Source organism: Mercenaria mercenaria, chromosome 1, assembly GCF_021730395.1.
Source record: "Mercenaria mercenaria strain notata chromosome 1, MADL_Memer_1, whole genome shotgun sequence".
In the NCBI taxonomy this organism is placed as follows: Eukaryota; Metazoa; Mollusca; class Bivalvia; order Venerida; family Veneridae; genus Mercenaria; species Mercenaria mercenaria.
In genome coordinates this window covers 70,321,786-70,349,619 of record NC_069361.1, presented here as the reverse complement: position 1 = coordinate 70,349,619, position 27,834 = coordinate 70,321,786, and the positions used below count along the sequence as shown (strand labels likewise).

Genomic DNA, 27,834 nt, shown 5'->3' with positions numbered 1-27,834 from the left:
TTTAAGAGACAGCTTGTACTAACAAAACTGCAACTTCTCTAATGTGTCATAATATAGTCCTGGAGATGAGTTTTATACTAAACATTGTGATGTGTAGGTGATTTTACAGCCACTACCTATACATACTTGCCCAGGTAATGCAGTGTTGTCCCTGGGACAATGCTACAATATTCAGAGCAGTTTTGTTCAAGCTTATGCATTCATACATATCCATGATGCTTTCTACTGTTCCTATTAAGTGTCACAAATTGAGCCTGTGATTTTTGCATTCATGTGCTTGCTTGGTGTATTTTGTCTCTTGAATTTATTTATTTATTTGTATTTTTTCTGCAGTAATTTTGGAAAGGAATGACATGCTCATGTCTGTTTTCAAATGGTAACTGACAGCTTTATTTGAGCTGCACCATGAGAAAACCAACATAGTGGCTTTGCGACCAGCATGGATCCAGACCAGCCTGCGCATCTGCGCAGTCTGGTCAGGATCCATACTGTTCGCTTTCAAAGTCTTCTGCAATTAGAGAAACTTAGTGAACAGCATGGATCCTGACCAGACTGCACAGATGCGCAGGCTGGTCTGGATCCATGCTGATCGCAAAGCCACTATGTTGGCTTTCTCATGGCACGGCTCATTTGATGAAATCCATAGGAAGACAATTTTGAAGCATAGAATGCATCTGATAACACCAGACCAGTATCATTGCTCCCCATTCATGAGAGATACTAAACTGTAAAACACTCCGGCACAGCTTCCACATTTCTATGTATAGCTTGCAGTCTGTTATTTCCTCATTTTCAACACGATTTTATGTTTTCACAGCTTTCAAGAATTTGTGTACATAAGCAAACACGACTAAAGGAATATGTTCATTGTTCTTTATAGGCCTAACTACAGTAAAGGAACCAGCGTGGGAGCTATCTGGTCTAGTCGCGTAATGGTGCACAGGTTTTAGAACACTAATTTTTCACTTGGCATGGCCAGAGAGGTCTTAATTAAAGCTGGTTTCTGTTTAAATTTCATTGTGGGTGTATTTTGGACATTTTGGTAGAAAAATTGGGAGAGGAGGTTGTATTTGGTGAAGTGAAACTCAATTTTAGTATGAGTAGTACTTCCAGGTCACAGCAGTGTGATTTTGATGTGATTTTACAGTAAGCAAATGTGACAAAAGAAATCTCTCTTAGAAGATAGTTATTACATGACCCCAACTTTTTTCTTCATTTTATGTCAGTTTTATCATAACTCTTTAAAATGAAGTAAGGATTTGTTCTCTAAAATGGGTCTAGCTATGTTTGGTAGCTCATTAAAAAATCTCAGTTTTATATAGAATATAATTATAGGGACTACTATTATGGTAGTTTGACCTTAGAAGAGAGACCATATGGATATATTTGGTGGTGTACAACCTTTACAAATATTTTGAGTACTTTGATCTCGCGTTAACGCGTACCTGCGCGAGACTTTTCATAGAGCATCATGGCGGATTGTGTTGTCAAGTGAAGCTAACAAATTGTCACACTTTTGCAACCGACAAAACGCTAGTTTAAAGCTTTGTCAGGATTAAATGTATTTCAAGATTTATTTACAAGCTTGATTTAGTGATAATGTTAGGTTAAGAAACGCAATGGATGTTAAAGATGCCACCACGTCGTTGGCAGATGATTTGAAAGAATTGACACTCGATGGGCCTGTCACCAAGGCTGCTTTAAAGGTATAAAACTAAATTTAAAGCAGATTCAAGTAAATCTTATATTTAATGCTATCGAAAATTCCCATTTTTACAATTAATATAAAATTACCATGGAATAAATTATGACCAAACATACTGGCATCATATGCAAAAAAAAATAACTGGATCTTTCTGACACTGTGGGTGTCACTTTCTTTTATACATAGATAACTTAACCCTACAAGCTAAGAAAAATGAGTTTGAGTTAAAGCCTTACAGCCAACTGGTTGTGTCACAAAGTATTGGCTTAAAAATATACACTGTAGGTAGTTATAAAAGTGAAATGTTAATTAAAAGTTTTACCAAGTTCAAGCGTGCTTTTAGTAAAAAAAATCAGAATTGTTGGAGTAAATTTCATTCTGAAAATTTATAAAAGGCTACACAAACTTGGAAAATTAGTTTCTATAAATTCATGAATAAGATTATTATAAGCCATCACACACTAGCAAAAACACAACAACAAAAATCACACACACACACACACACACACACAGATTGCAGCACCTTTGTTGTAATAATTCATATGAAATCTATATGACTATGGTCATCATGCAGAAATGCAATTTACTTTAATGTGTAAAATGAACACAGTAATTCTGCAATTTTTACACATGTAAAGCTTCAAAAACTTATATTTCAATAACAGATTAAAACTGATTAACAATGATATGGTAAGGTTTGAATAAAAATCGTTTAGCAGCCTAAGAGTATAAATTAAAGGACGTTAATGATTGAAATAGTAAATACATTCAAGACGGTAATGTGAACTTGATGTTAGAATTAAAGAGGAGTTTATGTGCTTCTCTCAAATTGTTATGGTTTTCTGGACAGTTAGATAGAAAAATGCATTTGTAAGTGTTGATTCATCCGTACAAGCTTTAACATTGAGATATATATTGAAAACGATTCTTACAATGACAAGTTATTTGAGAAGTGGTAAACTGATCATATTTACATCCAGCATTAGTTATATATTAAATAGTACCAGTTTGTATCATTTTAATACAATGCACAGAACCCACAGAATTCAGATAAAAGAAAGAATTCTTAAGATGGAAAACAAAATGAATTTTCTAATTAGCAAAACAACATTAATCATTTCACGTAAAATAAAATAAAATTAAAACTGCAAATTCATAATTATGAATTTCTGTTTATCACAAAGGTGCCGATATATATTTAAATTATAAGTAGGGATCTGAAGATTTTCCCTAATTAATTTAATTTCTATGTTGAAAAAACCTGTAGACCTGTAAAATTTAAGAAACTGCATTAACGTATTATATATAGATGGAAACAAATTAATCACTTGAATCTTCCTATTTACTGCTACAACTTGCCTACTTCACACTGCTATAAATTTTGAAGTATGCAGTTGATTTAATACTCTTTGCTAAGTATTGATCATGTAAATTCACTATGGGATTATCATCTAAGTTTCATTAGGGGCTACTATGAAAATTTAAATAAAAAGTTGCATACATAACAATGTGCAAAAAGAGAAGAAGAAAAACATTAAAATGTAAATTGAAACAAGTTAAAATCATTGTTTGAAGAATTCCCATTGGTTCTCTACCTTTTTTCAGTCCACTGAAGAATTAGAAGAACTAACTGTAGATGAACAACTAAGTGATATCGAAAGAGCAGTTTACCTGCTAAGGTAAGATTTCAGAAATTGTGTGTGTATATGACTATATGTAAGCCACTGGTAACCCATATGGGTGAGTCCACCAGAAGACTGTCAGTAATTTTAGTAAGAGGATAGTGCAAGGTACAGAAAATGCTCCAATTCCAGAAGCTTCCCTGGTTCTTTAGCATGCCAGACATAAAGCACCGATACACAGGACTCTTATCCCAATGTTAGTAATTTTAGTTTGAGGAGTGGGGGCTTGAACTCTAGGTTACAGAAACATATCAGAATTAGATTTTGAGTTAGGGGAGTGATGATCATATCTTCATACCATCAGTATGTATGAAATACCTTGAAATCACAAGCGAATAAGCAGAATGCTCAAGTTATCCAGGATTTAAAGCTCTTAAAAACAGAGACTACGTAATATTATTAAGGAAAATGGCTAGGGACAACAAATTGCATGAGCCAGTCTTGTTGATAGAATGAGCAGTATATTCCACTATAAACACACTTTATTTGTGGGCTGAGGCAAAACTATTGTAACTGTATGTAAATAAAGAGTAATTTACTAAAATACAATAGTTTTTTGCTTGGCAGTCAACTTATTTGCCTTCTGTTAAGACAAACAGCATGCCAATACTTGCGGTCATAAACTGGGATTTCGAATATTGCCTAATGAGGGCCATTCAAAGTGTTAACGGTTGTGTCAGAGTTCTGTACTGAAAACTTACTCCATAGCACTGCTTAATATGAAATACAGAACAGTGCTGTTTGGATGAAACAGAAAGGAGAAAGCACAGCATCTCAGTTTGACTTCTGATTCTGCTTGAGTTTTTGCCCCTTTATCAGCTTCATCATTGTCATACAGCATACACAGATCATGGGATGTTTTTAGCGAAATCTGCCGGTTCCGTTAAATATCACTTTTAGTACAATAAGATTTGTTTGGTTAGCGAATATTGATATTATATGGATTACACTTTATTGACTTGTATTTAAAGATTGTTCATTCTAAAGAGAGAAGTCAATATTTTGGTGTTTACTCAAAGGATTTCATTTTCACTATCCTACAATTTAGTATTATAGGGTATTGTAAACAGAAGTCTAATAATAACATGGCATTGACCGAGAATATGAAAATAAGTTTTCAAACCTGTCAAGATATTGATACTGGTCAAGGTATTGATCAATGCTTTAATTGGCAGCACTGATGAAAAAGAATCACTTTATCTTTTTGCTTCTTTTCACCATAGTCTGACTGCATAACTTTTATTTGTTTCATTCATTGTCATGAATGGCCTTGATTGCCTATGTTTCAAGAATATTCAAAATTCGAATGAGGTGTATCTCTTTTTGATAACTATCACCGGGTTTACACCCTTCATGCGATAAACTAGTATGATTGAGTCCAAAAGATTTAGTAGATGTCGACAGTTTTAATAGTTCTTCATCATACGCTCAGTGCTTCAAGCCAGTTTAAAAGTATAAAGTCTGAAAAGTGCCATTTTGTTTTCTTAGGATATTGTCCTTACAATATGTCTCAGCTGTGGAAAATTTAAGTTAGGCTTTAAAGTTGTTACAAACAGGTCAAAATGTGTTACCAGTAGTCAAAAGAAATGTCTTTACAGAATTAAATATTTACAACAGATTTTTTTTCATGAATAGAAAATGCGATAACATGTCTCTGTATTATAAATAGCTTTAAAGGAAGCAAAGTAAAAAAATAACATGGTCTTTGTTAATGTTTTTTACACCATAAGTTATTCCTAAATATTGTCAGCTAGCTGCATTCTAAAAGGAGACTCAATGCTTTAACCTTTATCCTACTAAATTTCTAGAATGGACTTGTCCATCATTCAATTTGGGCAGTTCCATTTATTATTCGAAGGGGTGTTCACTGAAAATTTACTAACTGAATAGCGAACAGTGCAGACCATCCGTGCAGGCTGATCTTGGTCTGCACTGGTCGCAAAGGCAAAACCAATCGCGGCCAGCAGGCTAAAGGTTAATCAAGGAGTATACAAAACTGATCTTTATAAGAATTGTTTTACTTGACATTTATAAATGTCTGCACAAATATTTTCCTTAAATAATTAAAGTGGCAAAAAGTATTCAGATACAATGCAATGCAGAGAAATAATCTTGGTGGAGACATAAAGAAGAAAATTTATTGTCGTAAGAAATGTTTTACTGAAATGTTTACAGCTCGCATTGCAATTGATTTTTGCAAACAGATACTTTTCAGGCCACTACGATCACATAAATATTGCTTACATCATCTGATAATTTTATATGGCCAGTGTTCAATATTTCCTTGAATTATTGACCGACTTCAGCACAGCTACAGTATGTTACTGCCTACTTCCGTATAGAATATTGATGGTATCATTATGAAATATTATGAACGTCCCACAGTATTGCCACTTATTCAATTACGGGACCTAATTGGATAATGTTTCATCAATAACAAGTCTTGATAATGTTTGTGTATCAGGTCACAATAGAATTAATGCACCCAGTTGATATCATGGTCAGATCTGGTAATATGTTTTCTTTTAATATTGTTGATGCTTTTTTCCCCCAGTTTGAAATCATCTGACTTGTTGAACTCAAATTTCTCTTGATTCATCCAGTATGAAATTAGATAAAAAGCAGATGTTTAATTCAAGAAAACATTAATTAAAGTAAGATTTTGTATTTCACAAGATAGAAAAATGATGCCTAATGTGGACTTTATTGTACTCAGTTAATGTTACTATTTAATTTTTTGGTACCCTTTGATGGTATAAACATTTTAGAAGCAGAGCACTCTATACTAAAAATCAATTAGATAGATTTAATTTTGGATACTTTGATTACCAGTACCAGCATAAAGCAGTAAATTTGATTTTTTTTCAAATCTGTTTGTGTCCAATTTGCAAAGCTGGAGTGAATTACAGCTGTTTTCACTTGAGGATTTGAACCAGTTTTCAGGAAAGTGAACTGCCAAAGCAATAAATGGAGTTTTAATTACCCAGGCAAAATTGTGTGTAATAATCTGTTTTCCAAATGTTTTCTACCATTATTTATTTTAAGTTGTAGGCCCAAATTTTGTCTTCAGCGCCATATGGACTTTTTTTGTATAAACCATTTTACAAGTAGAAAAAACTGAACAGAAAAAAATCTGTTTCCAGAAAAGATAAAAATGAAAATTGTGACTTATAACTTAGTGAGGTAGATAATTTATAGAGAAGAACTCCAGTAGTTCTAACTCAACTTGACTTAACAGTTTCAACTAAATCAAGAAATTACTTTCTATATAAACTGTCTTCAAAATTATCCTTTTCTCTTTACACTCTTGATAGAATCAGAGACAAACTTTTCAGAAAGTGTGATTAAAGAGAACAGTTTCAAGAGTTCTCAATAATACCGCATCTTCAAGAGATGGACACTTTCCAAATTATTTCCAGGGTTTTAAACCAGATGAAATGATGCAGAATTGGCCAAAAGGCAACCTGTGTTTTTTTTCCCAATGACTTAGCAGAGTTATCAGTAATGTGGGACTAAACAATGAGTCAGTGATTATCGAGAGTCATGATTCTGGATGATCTATACTATATTAACCACCCACCACTCACTCACCACATGTATTTATTAGTGTCCTGAGTCAACCTAATGTTTACATTTCGCCATACATCAGTCTCCGTATTATTGTACACTTTACTACAGAGACATTATTGTATGTTTTATGGTGCTCTGGATTCATTTGATGTTGTTTTTTTCCTCTGTGACAGACTCAGAAATTCTGTGTGTGTTTTTTTTATCGCTCTGCGGAATAAAGGAGTGCAGTGAAGTAAATCTTGTTCTATAATGAAAAACTCAGATTGGAATATTAATTGTGATTGTTAAAGTTCTGTATCATACAGCAGCTGAATTAAATCATTCTTGGAGTAATTCATTTTCTGGATATTTTTTTACTTTAGTCATTTTTTTAGGTATAGGCTGTGTTTACTCAATCTTTACAATTACAGAGAGAAATCTTATATCAGCTTCGCAATAAACTGTTTCTTTTGTAGCTATTGTTTGTAGAATAACCAGAAGTGGTATACTCAATGTAACTATACATGAAACAATTTTTCCTTTTACTTATCAAAGTATCTTATGCTAATTGAGAAGTTTTGTGTTGGTCGTTAATTCTATTGATTTAATGTAAAGAAAATATTTATGTTATTCTTGTGGGATATTCCTGTATTTTCTGACACTTATTTTTATGTCCTGGGAATTGTTATGCATTCTTGGCAAAGTGGTTTTTATGTATTCTAGATAGTTTATTTACATATGTTGACGACATTGGAAGACTTTCAGGAATCTTAATGTAGAGTTGCAAATAATACCGTCTGAAGTGTCGGCATGGGGGGAAATTGGCAACTACATTTTGCTTCTTTGTGATGAGTATCATTTTCGCTATAATCTGCCGCCAAGACGGTGATAGTTCTTTCGTGGGGATGTTTACAGTTATTTGCATTGATTACAATATTGAGCTTCATCTTCCTAACAGCAAACGGCTTGATTTACCCAAAACTGTTATCCCAAAATTATGCTGTCAAAAATGCTAATAGCTAAATGTTAACAGTCAGTGTTTAACATACTGTGGACTATGCCAGATTGCTTGGTAAATCAGTCATACTCACAAAATTCATGATACTACAAATGAAATGGCTTTGAGACCAAAAACAACATAGCTTTAATTAACACGCCTGTAAGTCTGGATCACAGTTTCAGCTGTCGTATTTTTGGTTAAAAAAAAAAAGACTTATAACTGAAATTTACTGTAGCTAAGAAAAACATCTCCATGCAATATGCTGACATTTTGATAATTCACAAGGATGGTTAAAGTGTAATGTCGTATTTTAAAGTACATGAAAGTACCCTATTTCTGTCTCTCTTGAAATTCTGTCAAAATTTTTTTATCGATTGCGTGTTGACAGACTGATAAAACATGACAAGAATATTTACTTACTCGAAATTTCGTACACTTAAGAAGTGTCAATGGCGAGTTAGTAAACAGGAAAATGGTACTCTGCATAATTTTTTACCTAATCTAAATAAATATTATTCATCCAGGAGATCTGTACTGGAGTTTTCAAGATGATTTATCATGCTCCGTGAGAATTTTGAACCCTTTGAAATTAATTTACAGTATACACGTGACTTGAGTTTCAGCATGTTTAGATTTTAGGTACAAAAAGTTTGTTAGAGAAGGTATAAGACCACTATCCCATTTAGGCCTTACACTTGCACAGTATGACGATTATGACGATGAATAAGTAAACCTGCAAAGTCAAATAGAATTTAAACTAAAATAGGAGAGAAAGTATATTCTGTTATAGGCAGAATGAAACTGAATTTTTACCAGAAAGAAACATAAAATGAGGGCCCTGAAATGTTGCGAACAGTTTTAAAATTTTCAGTTTTCAAGAATAATTCATTGAAAACCCATAATGCATATGAATAAGGTTAACAATTGACATCCTTTGGGTATAATATGAGCCGTGCCATGAGAAAACCAACATAGTGGGTTTGCGACCAGCATGGATCCAGACCAGCCTGCACATCCGTGCAGTCTGGTCAGGATCCATGCTGTTCGCTTTTAAAGCTTACTACAATTAGAGAAACCTTTAGCGAACAGCATGGATCCTGACCAGACTGCGCGGAAGCGCAGGCTGGTCTTGATCCATGCTGGTCGCAAACCCATTATGTTGATTTTCTCATGGCACGGCTCATATGTTATTTGTGTTGATGTGAGTTTGTCTGTTGAAGCAAAACATCGGTATGCTAATGATGCAGTTTTTGTGATAATATGCTCTGATAATATACATTGAAACATTAGCAATGAACATAATAGGTCCCTGAGGTCAAAGGATTAAAACATTGTAATTTTATAATCTGATTTTCTCATAATCCTTCTTTATTTGATAAATCAGATTTTGATAAAATTGCTTTGGCTGTGGACATTCCTTCTGTAACAGAAATGATAATGATTACAAATTTTTACAACCGATTATTTCCTTCTTGAAAGCATTTGCAACTTTTCTGGGGAGAAGATTGTCTTTCTTCATTCCTTTGATGTATGTGTCATTCTTTGTAGTTGTTTTTCATTTAATCCAGTATATACCACATTGTGGTTTAAATACAAGGTGGTTTTAGGTGTGAATCACTTCATATGGTTAAAACAGGAATTTATTTAACCATTGTTTTATTGGGTATTTCTTTAAATCAGATCTTTTTTTATGCTCATCTGATATTTTTGTCATCGTGTTGGCATTGGTATTGTTGTCATTGGCGTTGTCTGGTTAAGTTTTGTGTTTAGGTCAGCTTTTCTACTAAACTATCAAAGCTATTGCTTTAAAACTTGCAACACTAGTTCACCATCAATAGCTGACTCTGTACAGCAAGAAACATATCTCCATCCTGCTTTTTGCAAGAATTATGGCCCCTTTTGGATCAGATTTCATGGTTAAGTTTTGCGATTAGGTCAACTTTATCCTTAACGGTCAAAGACATTGCTTTAAAATTTGGAGCACTTATTCGTCATTAAAAGCTGACGCAGCACAGCAAGTACTGTAACTCTACATTGCTTTTTGCAAGAATAATGATCCCTTTTGGACTTAGCAAATCAGATTTCTTGCTTAAGTTTTGTGTTTAGATCAGCTTTTCTCCTAAACTATAAAAGCTATTGCTTTAAAACTTGCAACACATGTTCACCATCAAAAGCTGACTCTGTACAGCAAGAAACATAACTCCATCCTTCTATTTGCAAGAATTATAGCCCCTTTTGGACTTAAAAAATATTGCACAGACAAAAAATCAGATGAGCATCTGCACCCGCAAGGCAGTTCTCTTGTTTTACATCCTATTCATATTAAAAATCTATTCTTGCATAGTGATATAATTTTAAAGAATGAAAAGGATTTGTTAATGACAATACAAAGTCTTATAAAGGGAGGTAATTCAAAATAGTAAATTTGATCTTAATGACCGTATTCTTAATCAGATATTTAGAAAATTTCAGAAAATATGCAAACAGATATTTTAGAGAAAACATTTATAGTTTCGTTACGTTATCATCATTATCGCTTGGCTAGCATAGTGTGATTTGAGCAGCACATTTGAAAGACAGGCATCCTGGGTCTTTAACTCTTGTCATACTGGATATACTGGATACAGTTGATTCTGCCTTTGCGACCAGTGCAGATCATGATCAGCCTGCACATCCATGCAGTCTGATCATGATCTGCACTGTTCGCCATTCAGTCGGTATCTTTTGGTATGCACCCCTATTAACAGTTAATGGTACTGTCCAAATTGAAAGATGGACAGGTTCATTATGGAAATTCAGCAGGGTATGGGTTAAAGCTGGTCATTTGCTACAAGCAGCTTGCTCATGCTATGAACATTGAAGCACTAATTCATTATAATCCAATATAAACCTCCAGAAGAGAATTGGAAGAGCCCTTTTCAAGTTACTATTTTCATCACATTTGATTCCTAATTGCTCATTTCCAGCGGTCAACCATTGATTAGTTCATATGAATCATTGTTTTCTATTGTAATTTCAAGTGCTTTGACATTGTCCTGTCTCAGGTCTGTGAGGTCAAGCTCAGAGCTGTAATTATAGCTGATGCCAAGTTTTTGGGTGATTGTTCATAGAATTATGCTCTTTAAAAGTAGATACTAGTGGGGTTTTTTCTTTCTGTACTGCCCATTGTGTGAGTGTGTCATGTAGCTTTATTGAAAACAGAAGGTAATCACATTCAAATATAAATGCGAAGCCAAAACAGCAGATAATAATGAAATAAATTGGTTTCGTGGTTTTGACTAAAACAGCTATTTCATTGGTTACTGTATATGAATTTGTGTGTTTGAACTTAAAATAATCACGGATAAAATTAATGGAAATTTCACTTGTTCTCATAGATTGACTTAGACTAGCTTCTAGACTATGATATACTATTTTTTTTAAATTGTGAATGTAGCCATTCTATATCCTATGTCCATTATCATAATGTTATAAAGGACTGAATATTCAGACAGTAACTTGAGAATGTTACCCAGTTAATATACATTAAAGGAGAAATTGCAAAAGTTTAAATTTTGTGACAAATTCTTTATTATCAGTCTAGTGGCTAGTCTAAGATTGACTCAACCATGAAATCTACAAAAATTAGTTTGCCATGAATATTAATGGTTTCAGTATATAATGTTATCTTGAAAAAATAAGGAATTTTTCATGTACCAGTAATTTTTTATTTCTTTATAAGAAGTTCAAATCTGTATAAATAAAAACATACCAACAGCAAAAAAAAGAAAGGAAGAAAAAAAAGATTAATAATTTATTGCATTATAGTTTGTCATTTTGGTACTTGTACGACTGTTTCAGAAGGATTTCCTTATAAAACCAACCAAGTAAGAAATGCTGTTTATGAAATATTTTTTGGTTGTAATTTTCCTCTGTCAAGAACTGTACCAAAAGTATGAGAGGCCTCTGGTGAGACTGCCTAAACATCCTGCAAGGGCTAGAACTTTCGTAATTTAATATGGAAAAGATGTGTGACAAAGTTTCATCAGAAAAGTGAAGACTGTAGTCTGTAATATGATGTATGAGTGATGGGAGAGGACAGGTGCTAACCATAGTTGATAAATATGCTGTGAAGGCAGGGCTATAACATCTATAATTGTATTGATGGAGATTACAGACTTACAGAGATAATCATCAGATCTGTACCCCATCTTAGAGTACAGCACTTCAGTTATACCTCTACAATACTTTCTCTTGGCAGGATCCTGGATTTTCCTTTTTTCTGCTCCATTTTTCTGTGGTGGGAGCGATTTTGAGGATATATGTGTTTTTGTTGGAGATCAGAAGAGTTAATTGTAGGCAGTGGGTGTTTAATTATTGCTAGAATAATAAGTGAGATACTATCTTTGTAATGTATCTGTTAAGGAAAAGGAATTTTCTTGTTTAATAAAAGCTAGAGTGCGGCAGATTTCTATTCTTGTGGTGGATATTATTAGAATACTGTGTTGTTAGAATTCCTATGTGAATTACATTTTTTTCCTTCAATTTCCTGTTAGCTATGTGTTGCAGACTATTTTAGTGGTTTAAAGAAATATTTTGGAATCATAGCAGGTTTGCAGACTTACAAAATTCTACAAATATCAGTGAATTCTAGACACATTTCTAATCAAATTGGTAGCAACTCATCTATATGATTGTCAGCTTGCAGAAAAAGTATGGGTTGTCTTGTAGGATAGAAAAGTAATTAGTGATACCAGCACCATGGGGAATTCATGCAGTCTGAAATAACGTCTTGCCTACTTTTCTGAATTTGATTCCATGTTATTGCAAGCGGTATTATATATAATTTGTCGGTTTCTGCAGTATTTAAAGCTGCAGACAGTCTGACATTATTCATTATGGAGTAATTTTCATTTTAGTGCAGTTTTTACTTATATTAACTGGTTAACATTCCCAAGTTACTGTCTAAATATTCAGTCTTTGATAAGAATTTTTCCTTGTGGATTTTTGTTTTGAGTCACATTGCTTTTGCTGTGCTTCCCATTATATTGGGTCTAATATTGCAATGGATTTCCTAGGAAGAACATGAGTTTTACATGCATTTTGATTTATTCTGTACAATTATGTCATTGTGCTATATATTGATCAAAAAATGGATTTTTTTGGCTGCTGTATGAAGCGGAAATCTACATATTCCGTTAAATACTGTATTTTTGTTTATTCAGTGAAGGATTTATTTGCTTAAACTCCTGCAGGAGCAACAAAATTTGCAAAGAATAATAACTGGAACTATTTTATTCAGATTGTGAAAATTTGTTTTTGTGTGGACCGTTTTATGATGATTAAAAGTGTTCAAAGATTTCTCGTTGAAGCAAGAAGTTTAGAATTCGGTATATCCGTGGAGACATTGACAAATGGGGGTAGAAATAGAAAATATGAAGCTGTCACAAAATTCTATGGAAGAGATCGAGATATTTAAAACCGCGGAGTCTCCGACCGGAGAGAGGATTAAACTGTTTGTGGATGAGCTGGAAGCTTTAGAGCCTATTGTTGACTCTCCGCGGGAGTTTCCCTTGCAGCCATGTGTGGCACAGGGGATGGATCTAGACTTTATGCTGGAGATAGATGAGGAATTAGAGTAAGTATTGACGTATTGTAATTACAGTCAAACATGTGCTTAAGACTACCCCTGAATATTTAAAGCCACAGCTGTAAAACTTTTTTTTCTTCGATCCCTTTTAGCCATTTACCTCTATTTAGAGACCATCAGTGAAAAAAGACTACTTTTTCATTTCCCAAGATGATCTTCAAAATACAGACAGGTTCGACTGTAGTTGAATGTCAGTGAAAAATGAGTCTAGGGTCTCTAATAAGGGTTTTTTAAATGTCAATGATTCAAGGAGTAAACTTTACTCTTTTTGCAGCTTTACAGGAAGCATACTAGAGTAGAAAATTTCTGAATGATACATTATATTGTATTTGAAAGGTTACCTCACAGCATAATTGAAGGCTGTTATTAATATAGATTGAATATAAATTGTTTATTAGTCTAATATAAGTATAGACAGCAGCTGCAGTATCTCAAGCTGTAAATGTTTTGATTGATAAACTAATCAGCAGCAAAAATAAAAGGATACGGCTATCTGATTTATTGTATGATATAAGAAACAGAATCTGTGCTTTAATTCACTTCATTGACAAGAGATACTTGTTCATTAACTAAAATGAATCAAAATTCTGACATATAAAATTGCCCTTTTCTTGTCTGCCTTTAGTTCAGTTTTTATAGCAAAGAAATGTTTGTAATTTGTAGTAACAATGATTTGATTGTGTTACAAAGTGACAGTCAGGCGGAAATTGACAATGTAAACTGTTGTCAAGATGCATGCGATATTTTAATCTCACTTTCAGGTTGCAATGGCCCGTAGTCCGAATGTATTTACAATAAATGTGGTATAGTTAAAATTTGATTTATAAGATTAGGAAGGATTATGATGTCAAATGTTTTGACCGACAGAGGATCTTATCCAGATATATGTAAAACCGGGTAAAATATACAGTACTAAGTTTAAAATACATGTTAATGACATGTAGCTCTGAGTTTCTCCAGTTGTTCTTTCACAGCAGCTCTGATTAACAAGTTGTATAAATTATAATCGTAGTCGCATGCCTATTAAGTTCTTTGAGGGCTTTTAAAATACTGTTAAACCTTGCTAATTAAAATTCATTTTAATTAAAAGAGACTTTACAGAAAGTGAAAGTAAAGATTAAAATGTTTCTTTTGATGTCAGTCAAGTTTTGAAGTGAATCCTGCTTTAAGCAGACAGGGTTTGTTTGTGTAAATCAGATTGTTCATGAATGGGGCTGAGAAAAGTTTGGCTTTGATGAGGTATTGAGCATATTATATTTTTCTGGGGTCTGACTCTTGTACAGTATTTAGGCCTTGTTGAGATCCTGCATATCTTTATTTGTTTCTTGTTTATTTGTTGTATTGTTTCCTGGGTCTTTTCTGTTTGTTTGTTTGTTAACTGATTCTGTTACTGCCAGTTTGTGCTTGCAATCAGGGAAAATGACAGAATAGCATGCTTTTTATTCACTGGATCATTTTTTTCTGATATTTATGAGCATTAATTGGTAAGAATATCAAAATACCTGATAAAAAATGAATTATGGTACAACAGTTATAGTGTGGTAATGGGCTTTTAGGTGTGGTTTTTAGCAGTGGTTTTGATAATTACAGGTATTAAATGCCATTAAACAGAGCTGGAAATAATCTGGGTACCAATTAAAGTAGATGATAGGCCATGTAGAATATAATTGGAAGTGGGTTCCTGGTTTCTGTCTTAATAGAGCACATGTCAATAAATATTGGCTTTGATTTGGGATGCTGTTAGCTGATAAAATAGTTAACTAATCTCATCTTTTCAAAATATATTAGTCTAGGCTGTTGTAATAGATCGTTTGGAATGAGTGGCAGTACTTACTGTGAAGTAATGTTTGTGAATGTCTGTCTTGAAGGTGCCGTAGTTTTGTAGTCTGAATTATCTAGTATAGTGCATATAGTGCAGTTGAAAGGCTTTTAAATGTATGATTTTTGTTTTGTTTTGTAAGTCAGTAACTACCATTCATATCTATAAGTAGAAATAATGCATGGAGGGGCATCTGGGGTCTTCCTCCACCATCAAAGCTGAAAAGTCGCCATATGACCTATAATTGTGTCGGTGCGATGTTAAACCTAAAAAAAAAATTCGTTTGTATGTTATTTTCTTTTTTTTAAACAACATATTTTTAGCTGGACTATTCATAGAATAGTAGAGCTATTGGACTCGCACATGCGTCCGCGTCCCGATTTGGTTAAGGTTTCGTATGTAAGCTGGTATCTCAGTAACCACTTGTGGGAATGGATTGAAACTTTACACACTTATTCACTGTGATAAACTGACTTACATTGCACAGGTTCCATAACTCTGTTTTACTTTTTTACAAAATTATGCTCCTTTTTCAACTTAGAAATTTTTGGTTAAGGTTTTGTATGTAAGCTGGTATCTCTGAGTACTTACTAATGGGAATGGATTGAAACTTCACATACTTGTTCACTGTCATGATCTGACATGCACTAAGCAAGTCCCATAACTCTACTCTTTTTTTTCAAAATTATGCCCCTTTTTCGACTTTTTTGGCCGTTTTTGGTTAAATTTTTGTATGTAATCTGATCTCAGTATCCACTAATTGGAATGGATTGAAACTTCACACACTTGTTCACTGTCATGATCTAACATGCACTGTGAAGGTCCCATAACTCTACTTTGCATTTTTACAAAATTATGCCCCTTTTTCGACTTAGCAGTTTTTGGTTAAGTTTTTGTATGTAAGCTGGTATCTCAGTATCCACAAATTGGAAAGGATTGAAACTTCACACACTTGTTCACTGTCATGATATGACATGCAGTACAGAGGTTCAATACCTCTACTTTGCATTTTACAAAATTATGCCCCTTTTTCAACTTTTGTATTCATTCAATTGACAAGGCTGTTGAATAGTCGAGCGTTTGACAAAATCTTTTTGCTGATAATTTTGAAATGCAAAAATGAAAAGAAAATGAATAATTTAGTATTAGCCTTAAATAAAAGCCAGATTTCACTTGTCAAAGTTAATGAAGAACAGAGATAATTATGTGCAGTACTGTACCTGGTTAGGATGTGTAGAACCTAATGGACTGCATGATCTTATCAGCCTACAGGTGTGCTGCCACAGCTTCACGATTTGGAACATTTTCATGAGGGTGTCATATTGATGATTACTGGGTAATTTTTATTGGTTTTGAGTAATAATTGAGGTAGATAATCAAACAGGTAATAATTCTTACGTTCTTCATGTGAAGGTGATTACCGGTATATTGAATTGTGAAACATTGTTGCAAAGGTCATTTTGCCCTTACCATTTGTTTTGAGGAAATAACTTACGGGGAACTAAAAATTTTGCAGTTTAAATGAAAAAAGTATTTAACTAAAACTATAATAATTGTTAATACAAAATGTATAAAAAGTGCAAAATGATATTTTGTGCTTTACTTGTCTAAGGAAATGTATCAGAATGAAACTGAAATTATTAAGCTGAAGTGTTATAATCAAAGTGTTTTATCAAGTAGCAAATATTTTTCCTTGTTATGCACATAGAAGCCTTTTTGCTCACAAATGGTGATAAAAATTGAAATAACCAACATTAGTGTCAGTTTTTGGCTTTTCACATATGAATTAATATGTCACCGTGGCATCCAAGGACTTCCAGGTATGAGCGAAGCAGCATGCCCACTGCACCTGCAACATATAGAAAAGTTCCATATACTTCATATTCATTCTTTATCTATATCAGATAAGGCAGAAACAGCTTCTGTTTCTGATGTTATCTTTCATTCTTGACAAAATATCAGATTGTTTCGAATGGCCAACATCAGCATTGGTAATTCAAAGCTGTTGTTGTATACTGTAACCAATTAGAATACATGAATATGTAGATGTTCTAGAAGCTGAATTGAGTATAGATCTACAATCGTACCAGTAAAATAAGCAGATTAACTTTTACCATATGGTCGAAAACCATGAAACTTCTTTCAAAGACCTAAAGTTAAAGGGTTTGGAACTGATGCCAAGAAATGAACCAACAAAATTAAAGGATGGAAAAAGAAAGTACTGCATGAATAAAAAAAGAACAACATTCAATTGAAACACCTCAGCTAGGACCAACAGCATCACTGCCAATATTAGTAGACTAATTAAGAGTCAAATTTCAAGACTAAAACACTGCCAAAATTTGTGCTGATGTAAGGATTCCAGTGCCAGAACTTCAGTATTTGGCAATTTTTGCTTGGACAGTGACAGATTATCAAATTAAAGGTCTAGGAGGCATTGCAGTATAGCCCTGAGCCAGCAGTGATGTATGTTAATAAGTTTGGAAGCCAGTCTGCATTACACCTGCTTACCATTAAGTGATCCCTGGTGGGCATCCAAGATCTTCATTGGCACTTCTTTGACGATAGATAGTTCATCAGTAGGGATTCCTGTATAGCACAGTGAGTTTGTATGGGATGATTTAAAGGCGTAGGCTAGAGTCTATGAGATTGGCGAAAATTTTCCCAGTAACAGAATTTCTTAAAACTTGGGATATTGAAGGACAGTCAGCTAAGAAACAAGGATATGCAGTAAAAGTCATAGTCACCAGTATTGAAAAAGAGTTATCTGCACTTGAAAACAGCATTTCCCCCAATAATGGGGTAAACGGAAAAGTGTATTAAAATTGAAGAAAATTTTGGGAGTAAATCAAGCTCTACCATTATTTTGTCAGAATGATATGTATCATAATTATAATAAATAAGTACAGCATAATGTTTTTACGTAAAACATGATTAAATGATGTATAAAACACAGTATCATCAACAGTTTATTGTCAAGTTATTACGTCATTACATAGAACAATAAGTATAAAGACATATTTAATACCTTTATTACAGCAGCAGATGTAGAATATGCTGGCATCACTCAGTGTCGTGTAGGTTATTAATATATGTCTGCCAGGGGTAGGAAGTGCTGATTTAGCATCATTAAAATTCATTCTGTTTTAACTATAACACATCTGGTACAGGATGTTTATCTTCCTATAAAAAATCTAAAAGAAAAGCTCATGATTTTTTTCTGTACTTCTACAGTTGCAAAAGTTTTAAAAGAAGCTTGTGTACGAATGATTAAAAGTTGAATTATTTTTGGGGATGGGTAGGGGAAGGTGGTTTTCGATTGCTTCAGTATATAAAATGTAGATTGGAATTTTAGTTAGCTTTGGAGCAATAGTTGTTACTGTTTGAAACATTATTTACTTATAGACAATACTGTATCTTGATTGCAAAGATATTTATCAAGTTAATTACGTCCTTCTTCTTCCAGGTGCATCAACAAGCATGCTTCATGATTAAGAGTAATTTCTCTTCCCTGTAAATATTTTATTGATGAAGATTATCTCAATTGCTGCAATAATTTCTTTACATACAATTATACGCAGGAAAAAAAAAATAGATATTCAGCTGGTTTTGATCTACCTTTAAACCTCTTCAGTTCCATATACTCAGTTTTTTTTTTTATTGAAAGAAGTCTTAAAGTTTCAGGGTATTCAATTGGGCTGACAAAAAATATTCAAACTAATTGATTTTATGTTAATCTGGGTCAAATTTTCTTTATAATTTGTAAAATGAAATGCAGATTTTAATCAGTACGGTAAAAATGTAAATATCTTCCGTTATGAGTCCATTTTATTAGCTCATCAGACTGGTTGTACAAAAAGTTTTTTTGTTATATCCTTCGGACTGGTACCAGAAATCCATCTTTTTAGATTTTTGTAATTGACTTAAAATAAAACTATTATAAATATTCAGTTGCTTGCACTGAGGCCTTTATTAGAATTAGAGTCTGATGGGCTATATTAGAGACCTTTTACAAATTTTATGCCCAGCATCTACTGATGCGGGAGGATATAGTGATTGTCTGTTGTTCGTTCTTCATTGGGCGGTCCGTACTCGAGGTTACCAATGGACGTTTGTCTAGCATCAATACCCTACCGTTAACTTGAATGACTTGATACAATGCAGATGTAACCTGTGACCATTCTCATACTTCATACATCCACTGACCCCAGTTTGCCTTGATACTTGCCCTCGTTTTGGACTTAGTTGCTTGTACAACAAGGGTGTCACGGGGTCATCAAGGTTTATTGATTGCAGGGTCCTTGTTTTTAGATATCAAATATTATGCTTTAAACTGGTTAGACATTTTCGAATCTATTGCCTTTACAGAACTCTCCGTTTCTTATTTATGAAATTCTATACCAATTTCATGACCTTAAAAATATCAGATTTCAGTTCAATTTTATGTTTAGGGCAATTTTTTGTTAAACTTCAATTGTTCTGTTGTTTAGTGAACTGCCCATAGCTTGTTCAATATATTGAGACTGTAACCATGCTAGAGAACTCATTTCTGACTGTATGTTGGAATAAAAAAGTTATATTTGCAACATTTGGTAAAAATATAGCCATTTTCCTTTGAAAACTGAATGATGTCTTAGAGTGTGCACTTATTACATATTTCGGTATTTACTGTGCAACTGCTGTTCTTTTAGATTCCAACATTTTTACTGTTAGTAAAGATGTACCAGCTAAGAAAATAATCTCTAAACTTTGCAGTAATATCCTCTAACTTGCAATCATTATTTACCATGGGAATTTTCAATTGTGCAGAATCAAATTTCCTCAGTGGAGATCCAGGGTAATTTAAGTTGACATGCATGTCTGTGGCATTATAGATTCAAGTCTTCTTTGAACTTTGTGACATTTTATCATCAGTATTTTGAGAACTGTAAAAAGTAGAGCAATCTCCAAGGAGTTCAGAAATGGCTTCTGGTGCACATCCATTTCAATTCTGTCCTAATAAATCTTTTCCTTAATTTCATTTTATTTTCTTCATTTCCCTGAGTGATTGCCCCTGATTGGAACTATTTTAAGTGAGGAAAAACATGTATTATCCAGTTAAACAGTTTAGTTAGTGAGTGTTTGCAATGCAAATTGTTTAATTGCATTTTTCTGTCCTAATTAGGTTAAAATAAACTATATAACCATCCTTTAATTAAAGCAATGGATTTTCATATGGCGCTAAAGTGCTGAAGAAAGTTGAATTTGCTCGCATACAAGCAGTCTGATGTTTTATGGTTATATATTGCAAACATACAAAATAAACATGAGCCAAGTAAATATTTTTAGCTCACCTGAGCACAAAGTGCTCAAAGGTGAGCTGTTGTGATCCCCCTGTGTCCGTCGTCAGTCGTCCGTCGTCAACAATTTGATTGTTAACACTCTAGAGGTCACAATTTTGGCCCAATCTTAATGAAACTTGGTCAGAATGTTACCCTCAATAAAATCTTAGACGAGTTCGATATTGGGTCATCTAGGGTCAAAAACTAGGTCACCAGGTCAAATCAAAGGAAAAGCTTGTTAACACTCTAGAGGTCACAATTTTGGCCCAATCTTAATGAAACTTAGTCAGAATCTTCGTCTCAATAAAATCTTGGACGCAGGGGTTCCATTTGACCCGGGACCCCGGGTCCGGACCCGGGAGATTTTCAAAAGACGCTCAAAGGACCCGGCATGATACTTGCCTGTGCGTCCTTCGGGACCCGGGGGCATTTTCCTTTGATAATCCTTTCTCTTATCATTAATTTCCTTCAGTAAAACTATTTCCACGATAGACACGTGTATTCAAAATAAACACTCGCGGTCATGCCCTCCTGCCTTTGATCTTTTGCTAAATCCCGCCCTTTCTCCAGTAGACATGCCTCGCTGATTTTTTATCAGCAAGTTACGTCACAGCGGGTGCACATAGGTAACAAGAATCAATGAAGTGTTGAAATTAATTGATAAAGCGTATTGATCCTGTGTACTGTCAAAAAAGGCGCCAGTTATTAAATTATCTTAAGCGGCTGATTACCGAGCATGTGAAAAGTGCCCTGCAAGATTTTTTCATGCCAACTTTAAATGAGACCATTGTTTAGTGAACATATTGTATAATAATAAAGAAACTTCACAAATTTTGATGAATTTCGAAAGCAAAAATAAGTTTAGAATGTCCGTTCACGAGTCTAATTACACCCGATGTCATATGCATATTTCCAAAATTCCTTAAAAAAACTGACTTTCAATGCAGTTTTGAATGATAAGTAGCATCATAATTTGAGGAACTATCTCAGATTTAGCTTAGTTGGCCAGGTAAACTGAGCAAAAACTACTTTCCGATGACATTCCGAAAGTGTACCAGTATCCGGATAGTACATTTTGGATACATTTTTATAGAGTGTTATATAGCACTGTTCTGTTATTGAAAATTAAATGAAATATTGAAGAAAAACCTAATCAAAATAACATAAATTTTGATAAATATGAGTTTACAATATGAGACTATATGACCTGAAACTTGACATTTTCATTATGCTGTAATATGATCTTGGGTTTATTGTTTTCTTAGGTAAAGATTTACGTATTACTAAATAAAAAAATATTGCCAATTATATGGACGTGTTGGGACAGGACTCCTGTATTTTGGAAAAGGACCCTTTAAAATTTGGGCCCAAGGGTCCTGGGACTCTTGGGCTTACAGGTCTAGTGGAACCCCTGCTTGGATGCATTCGATATTGGGTCATCTGGGGTCAAAAACTAGGTCACCAGGTCAAATCAATGGAAAAGCTAGTTAACACTGTAGAGGCCACATTTATGACCATATCTTAATGAAACTTGGTCAGAATGTTAATCTTGATGATCTATAGGTCAAGTTCAAATCTGGGTCAGGTGTGGGTCAAAAACTAGGACACTAGGTCAGATCAAAGGAAAAGCTTGTTCACACTTTAGAGGCCACATTTATGATTATATCTTCATGAATCTTTGTCAGAATGTTAATCTTGATGATCTTTAGGTCAAGTTCGAATTTTGGTCATGTAGGGTCAAAAACTAAGTCACCGGGTCAAATCAAAGGAAAAGCTGGTTTACAATTTAGAGACCACATTTATGACCATATCTTAATGAAACTTGGTCAGAATGTTATTCTTGATGATCTTTAGGTCAATAGGTCAGGTGAACGATACAGGGCCTTCATGGCCCTCTTGTTTAAAATCTTTTTTTTCCATAATATAAAAAACTTAAAACGTAGTTATTTCCTGGTAAATGTATTTCAAGATTAGTCTTATGTATCAACCTGTGGGTTAAGGCTTATGCCAACACTTAACTTATGTTGTTCTTTTAAAATGCAAATCTTTGTTAGAGTACAATAATTATAGAAATTTGATGTAGATTTTGTTAAATTTTGATGTTGACGTCACTTCCTTTGTTATGTTTATTTTGAACCCTGAAGAAGGCTAATATAGCCGAAACATTGGTTAAAAATGAAGTGACTTTAAGTTTTTGTAGTTTTGACTACTTTTAATACTTATATGTAGATTTTTAACAATTCTGCATGTCTGATTTCTTTTTATGCCCCCGAAGGGAGGCATATAGTTTTTGAACCGTCTGTCGTTCTGTCAGTCTGTCCGCAATTTTCGTGTCCGGTCCATATCTTTGTCATCGATGGATGGATTTTCAAATAACTTGGCATGAATGTGTACCAAAGTAAGATGACCTGTCGGCTGCAAGACCCAGGTCCGTAGCTCAAAGGTCAAGGTCACACTTAGACGTTAAAGGTCATTTTTCATCATAGTGCATTCGTGTCCGGTCCATATCTTTGTCATTCATGCATGGATTTTTAAATTATTGGGGATGAATGTGTACCACAGTAAGACGACGTGTCGCGCGCAAGACCCAGGTCCGTAGGTCAAAGGTCCTAAACTCTAACAACGGCCATAACTATTCATTCAAAGTGCCATCGGGGGCATGTGTCATCCTTTGGAGACAGCTCTTGTTCATTATAAATCTTTGCAAATTCCTGATACAGATGAATGTGAATGGACTTTACTACCTTCTGCACATTTATAAGAACATCTTGCAATATGTCAATACGTTTGTACCACTAGACTCACTTTTCATGGATTTTTGGGAGAAATTATTTTTCGCCTAAAATATGCGGGTAAGTCCCTTTAAAGTACAACGAAAATTGGATGATTACAGTCTTTATTTGTACTTTTGTAGAGTTTATAGCTATTACAGAATATTAGAACTTATTAGTGAGAGGAGAATGAAGAAACTTGTAACAGGTTATGACAGTTGCTGGTTGATATGACTGCAAATTGTGAAATATTGATCACAAGTGCATTTCAAGCCTTATAAACAACACCTAGTTGGTCTTCAGGGGGACATTAACAGACTTTGATGTCTCCTCTACAAAATGTCATCCCTGATTATATAATAGGATTGCATTATTAGGCTGCTTTAATACTGATCATTTTAGAGTGAAACTGCAAAAATAGAAACTGTCATGGCACAGCAGCTGTTCTTGTCTTTTGACTGTTTTAGTGCACTCTTTGTCTCAAACCCTGAAATAACTTTGGCTGTTCATCCCTTCCATTTGTAAGGACACTATATGTTCAAACAGAAATTTTCTTTGGAAATTGAAGAGTTTGTCAGAGCTAACATATTCCTCCAGATTTCAAGATGAAGCAGTAGGGGATGTATTTATCGGGTACTTTCACCTAAGCAGCTGTCACTGTACTTACTATGGAAAATGTATCAGTTTCTGTGTCTTTTGTTTTTCTTTAGAGATTATGAACTGTCATGTCTTTTGTTCTTTTGTTTTTCTTTAGAGATTATGAACTGTTATGTGTTTTGCTTTTCTTGGAGATTATGAACTTTCATGTGTTTTGCTTTTCTTGGAGATTATGAACTGTCATGAATAAAATTGATAATGGCATTTTTAAGTATCACTTCTTACAGTGCCTTTGTTGTTGTCACAGAACGCAGTGAATTTTCCTCAGTATTATGTACTTATTACAAACACACATGGTTTCCTTGAGCTGGGTATATGGATTCTACCCATGGCTTTCTTGTGCTGAATAGTTTCGAGAGTTTTCAAAGACATGTATAACAATTTCTCTCTTTCTTCGTGACCTTTTTGACATTGAGGAGAGAATCTACAACAATGATGAGTATGTGTTTGAAGTTGTTTTTGATTGTTATAACAGATATATTACCTGGATCTTCTGTGCTAGAAAGTTTGTTATGATCGCATCTTCCAATTTCTGTTGCGGTCTTCAGCATTGGCCATAACAGTGGGTGGTCTATTTCACTGCTATTTTCTGTATATTCTGCAAAGGTCTCAAAAGATATTGTTTCTTGCTTATAAATTATATCTTACATTTATTATTAGCTCGACTATTCGAAGAATAGTCTAGCTATTCTACTCACCCTGGCGTCGGCGTCGGCGTCGGCGTCGGCGTCGGCGTCGGCGTCACACCTTGGTTAAGTTTTTGCATGCAAGTACATACAGCTATCATTTAAAGGCATATAGCTTTGAAACTTATTTATTCTTTTTCTAGGACAATCACCAACCTCACTGGGTCAAGTTCCATAACTCTAACATGTATTTTGAGCAAATTATGCCCCCTTTTGGACTTAGAAAATTTTGGTTAAAGTTTTACATGCAAGTTACTATCTCCAAAACTAATGCAGATATTGAATTGAAACTTCACATGTGTCTTTGGGGTTATAAAACTATTTGATAGCACCAAGTCCCATAACTCTGACCTTCATTTGGCCAAATTATGCCCCTTTTGGACTTAGAAAATTCTGGTTAAAGTTTTGCGTGCAAGTACATACAGCTATTACTAAAAGGCATATAGATTTGAAACTTATTTTTTCTTTTTCTAGATCAATTACCTACCTCACTGGGTCAAGTCCATAACTCTGACATGTATTTTGAGCAAATTATGCCCCTTTTGGACTTAGAAAATCCTGGTTAAAGTTTTACATGCAAGTTACTATCTCCAAAACTAATGCAGATATTGAATTGAAACTTTACATGTGTCTTCGGGGTTATAAAACTAGTTGATAGCACCAAGTCCCATAACTCTGACCTTCATTTTGGCCAAATTATGCCCCTTTTGGACTTAGAAAATTCTGGTTAAAGTTTTGCGTGCAAGTACATACAGCTATTACTAAAAGGCATATAGATTTGAAACTTATTTTTTCTTTTTCTAGATCAATTACCTACCTCACTGGGACAAGTCCCATAACTCTGACATGTATTTTGGCAAATTATGCCCCTTTTGGACTTACAAAATCCTGGTTAAAGTTTTACATGCAAGTTACTATCTCAAAACTAATATAGATATTAAATTGAAACTTCACATGTGTCTTCGGGGTTATAAAACTAGTTGATAGAATCAAGTCCCATTACTCTGACATGTATTTTGGGCAAATTATGCCCCCTTTTGGACTTATAAAATTCTGGTTAAAGTTTTGCGTGCAAGTACATACAGCTATTACCAAAAGGCATATAGCTTTGAATCTTATTTATTCCTTTTCTAGGTCAATTACCAGCCTCACTAGGTCAAGTTCCATAACTCTTAACATGTATTTTGAACAAATTATGCCCCCTTTTGGACTTAGAAAATTCTGGTTAAAGTTTACATGCAAGTTACTATCTCCAAAACTAATGCAGATATTGAATTTAAACCTAACATGTTTCTTCGGGGTTATAAAACTAGTTGATAGCATCAAGTCCCATAACTTTGATATGTATTTTGGTCAAATTATGTCCCCTTTCGAACTTAAACTCTTTTGATATTTAACATTTTGGGTAATAATTTCCTGCTTCTGTGACAATATTTCGAATAGTCGAGCTTGGCTGTCTTACGGACAGCTCTTGTTTTATTTATTTATTTATTTATTTATTTATTTATTTATTTATTTACTTATTTAAAAAATTTCTTCCCCGTCCCTTGAATCTGTCCTTGAAAAAGAATGCTTCTCTTTTTTTCTTACTGCTCAGTTAATTTGATATGAGCCTGTAGGGAGCTCTTAAACAAATCATTTCTGCACAATTACCATCAGGCACCATATGAAATATGTTTCATATTCAATTGAACACTTTGAAATTGCTTCTATAGCTTTGTATCTTGTGCCTCACATAGCAGCCATTTAAATAAAATATTATTTAGAGCCATGGGGGGTAATGCTGAGTCATCCTTCATGAAGGGGCAAATTACTTAATAATTGGAGAAAATGTCAGCCCATGAAATATGACCAAAATGCATGAAATAGCTTTAGAGACACCAAATTAGTCATCTGTAAGGGAAGCATTATTACCATATTTCTTCCATTTGAAACAAAAGCACAGAGGATGTAATACTATCCCTTCCAGAAGCTGTATAAAAATTTAGAACCAGATAAAAGAAATGGCTCAATTGTTATATTAAAATAAATATTTAAATATTTTCAGACCTGTTATTGTAGGAATCAACATTATTTATATGTTTATTAGATTACTAAAATGTGAAAACTGCATTAAAATAATCAATGTTGTTTTTTTTAAATTTTGGTTGCAGGACCAAATAGGAGAGAAAAATCATGCTGTAAGATTTACTAAAGTATGGGGGAAATAATTTTCGTAAATATCTCGAAACGAAAATGACTTAAAAGCACACTGTCATGTGTTGTAATTGATATGACTTACATGGTTATTTAGATTAGCTAAGAAATTTGGTTGGAATATATAAAAAATCTGATGTGGATTTTTTTTCAAAAATGGGGGGTGGGTGGGGGAACATATGTTTAGTCAGGGGAATGAGGCAGAATTTCAGCCCCAAAAACACTGAATATAGTGGCTACTGTCATTGAATTGCAGTTGACATGGTTACAGCTAATATCTCTCATTGAAATACGAGCCGTGCCATGAGAAAACCAACATAGTGGCTTTGCGACCAGCATGCGCAGGCTGGTCAGGATCCATGCTGTTCGCTTTCAAAGCCTTTTGGAATTAGAGAAACTGTTAGCGAACAGCATGGATCCTGACCAGATCCATGCTGTTCGCAAAGCCACTATGTTGATTTTCTCATGGCACGGCTTAATTATCAGTTCATTATCAGTTCAGTCAACAAGTAGTAAGCCTATAAAGACTTGGCGAGGTCTTTAATAGCAGGAATTTGGTAGATGCTGGTGCCTAGGCAGCTCTTCCTGAGGAAAAGTGATTGTGTTTTTCAGATTGGCACAATATAATTTGGTGCCAAATATTTAATTGAAAAGTCTAGAATATCATGAATACCATTGATTTTGTGTGTGACATCAGACCATTATTTATTACTCACGGAAAAATTAATTTACCACAATGCAGTGATGTCAGAATTAAGCACTCTGTCAGAATGTCCCTAAAATAATGCTCAAATTTCAGCAGGCTTCATTGGTATTTTA

General features: G+C 34.0%; 1 protein-coding gene across 1 annotated transcript in view; it reads left to right on the top strand.

Moving 5' to 3' along the window:
- The first annotated feature begins 1,444 nt into the window (after nucleotides 1-1,444).
- LOC123534620 (serine/threonine-protein phosphatase 4 regulatory subunit 4-like) overlaps nucleotides 1,445-27,834 on the top strand; it is a 73,438-nt gene continuing 47,048 nt past the window's right edge. Inside the window, exons 1-2 of the mRNA XM_053553069.1 lie at nucleotides 1,445-1,706; nucleotides 3,311-3,384. Of these exons, the coding sequence (XP_053409044.1) occupies nucleotides 1,620-1,706; nucleotides 3,311-3,384 (161 nt within the window). The 5' untranslated portion in view covers nucleotides 1,445-1,619. The remainder of the gene's footprint in view (nucleotides 1,707-3,310; nucleotides 3,385-27,834) is intronic.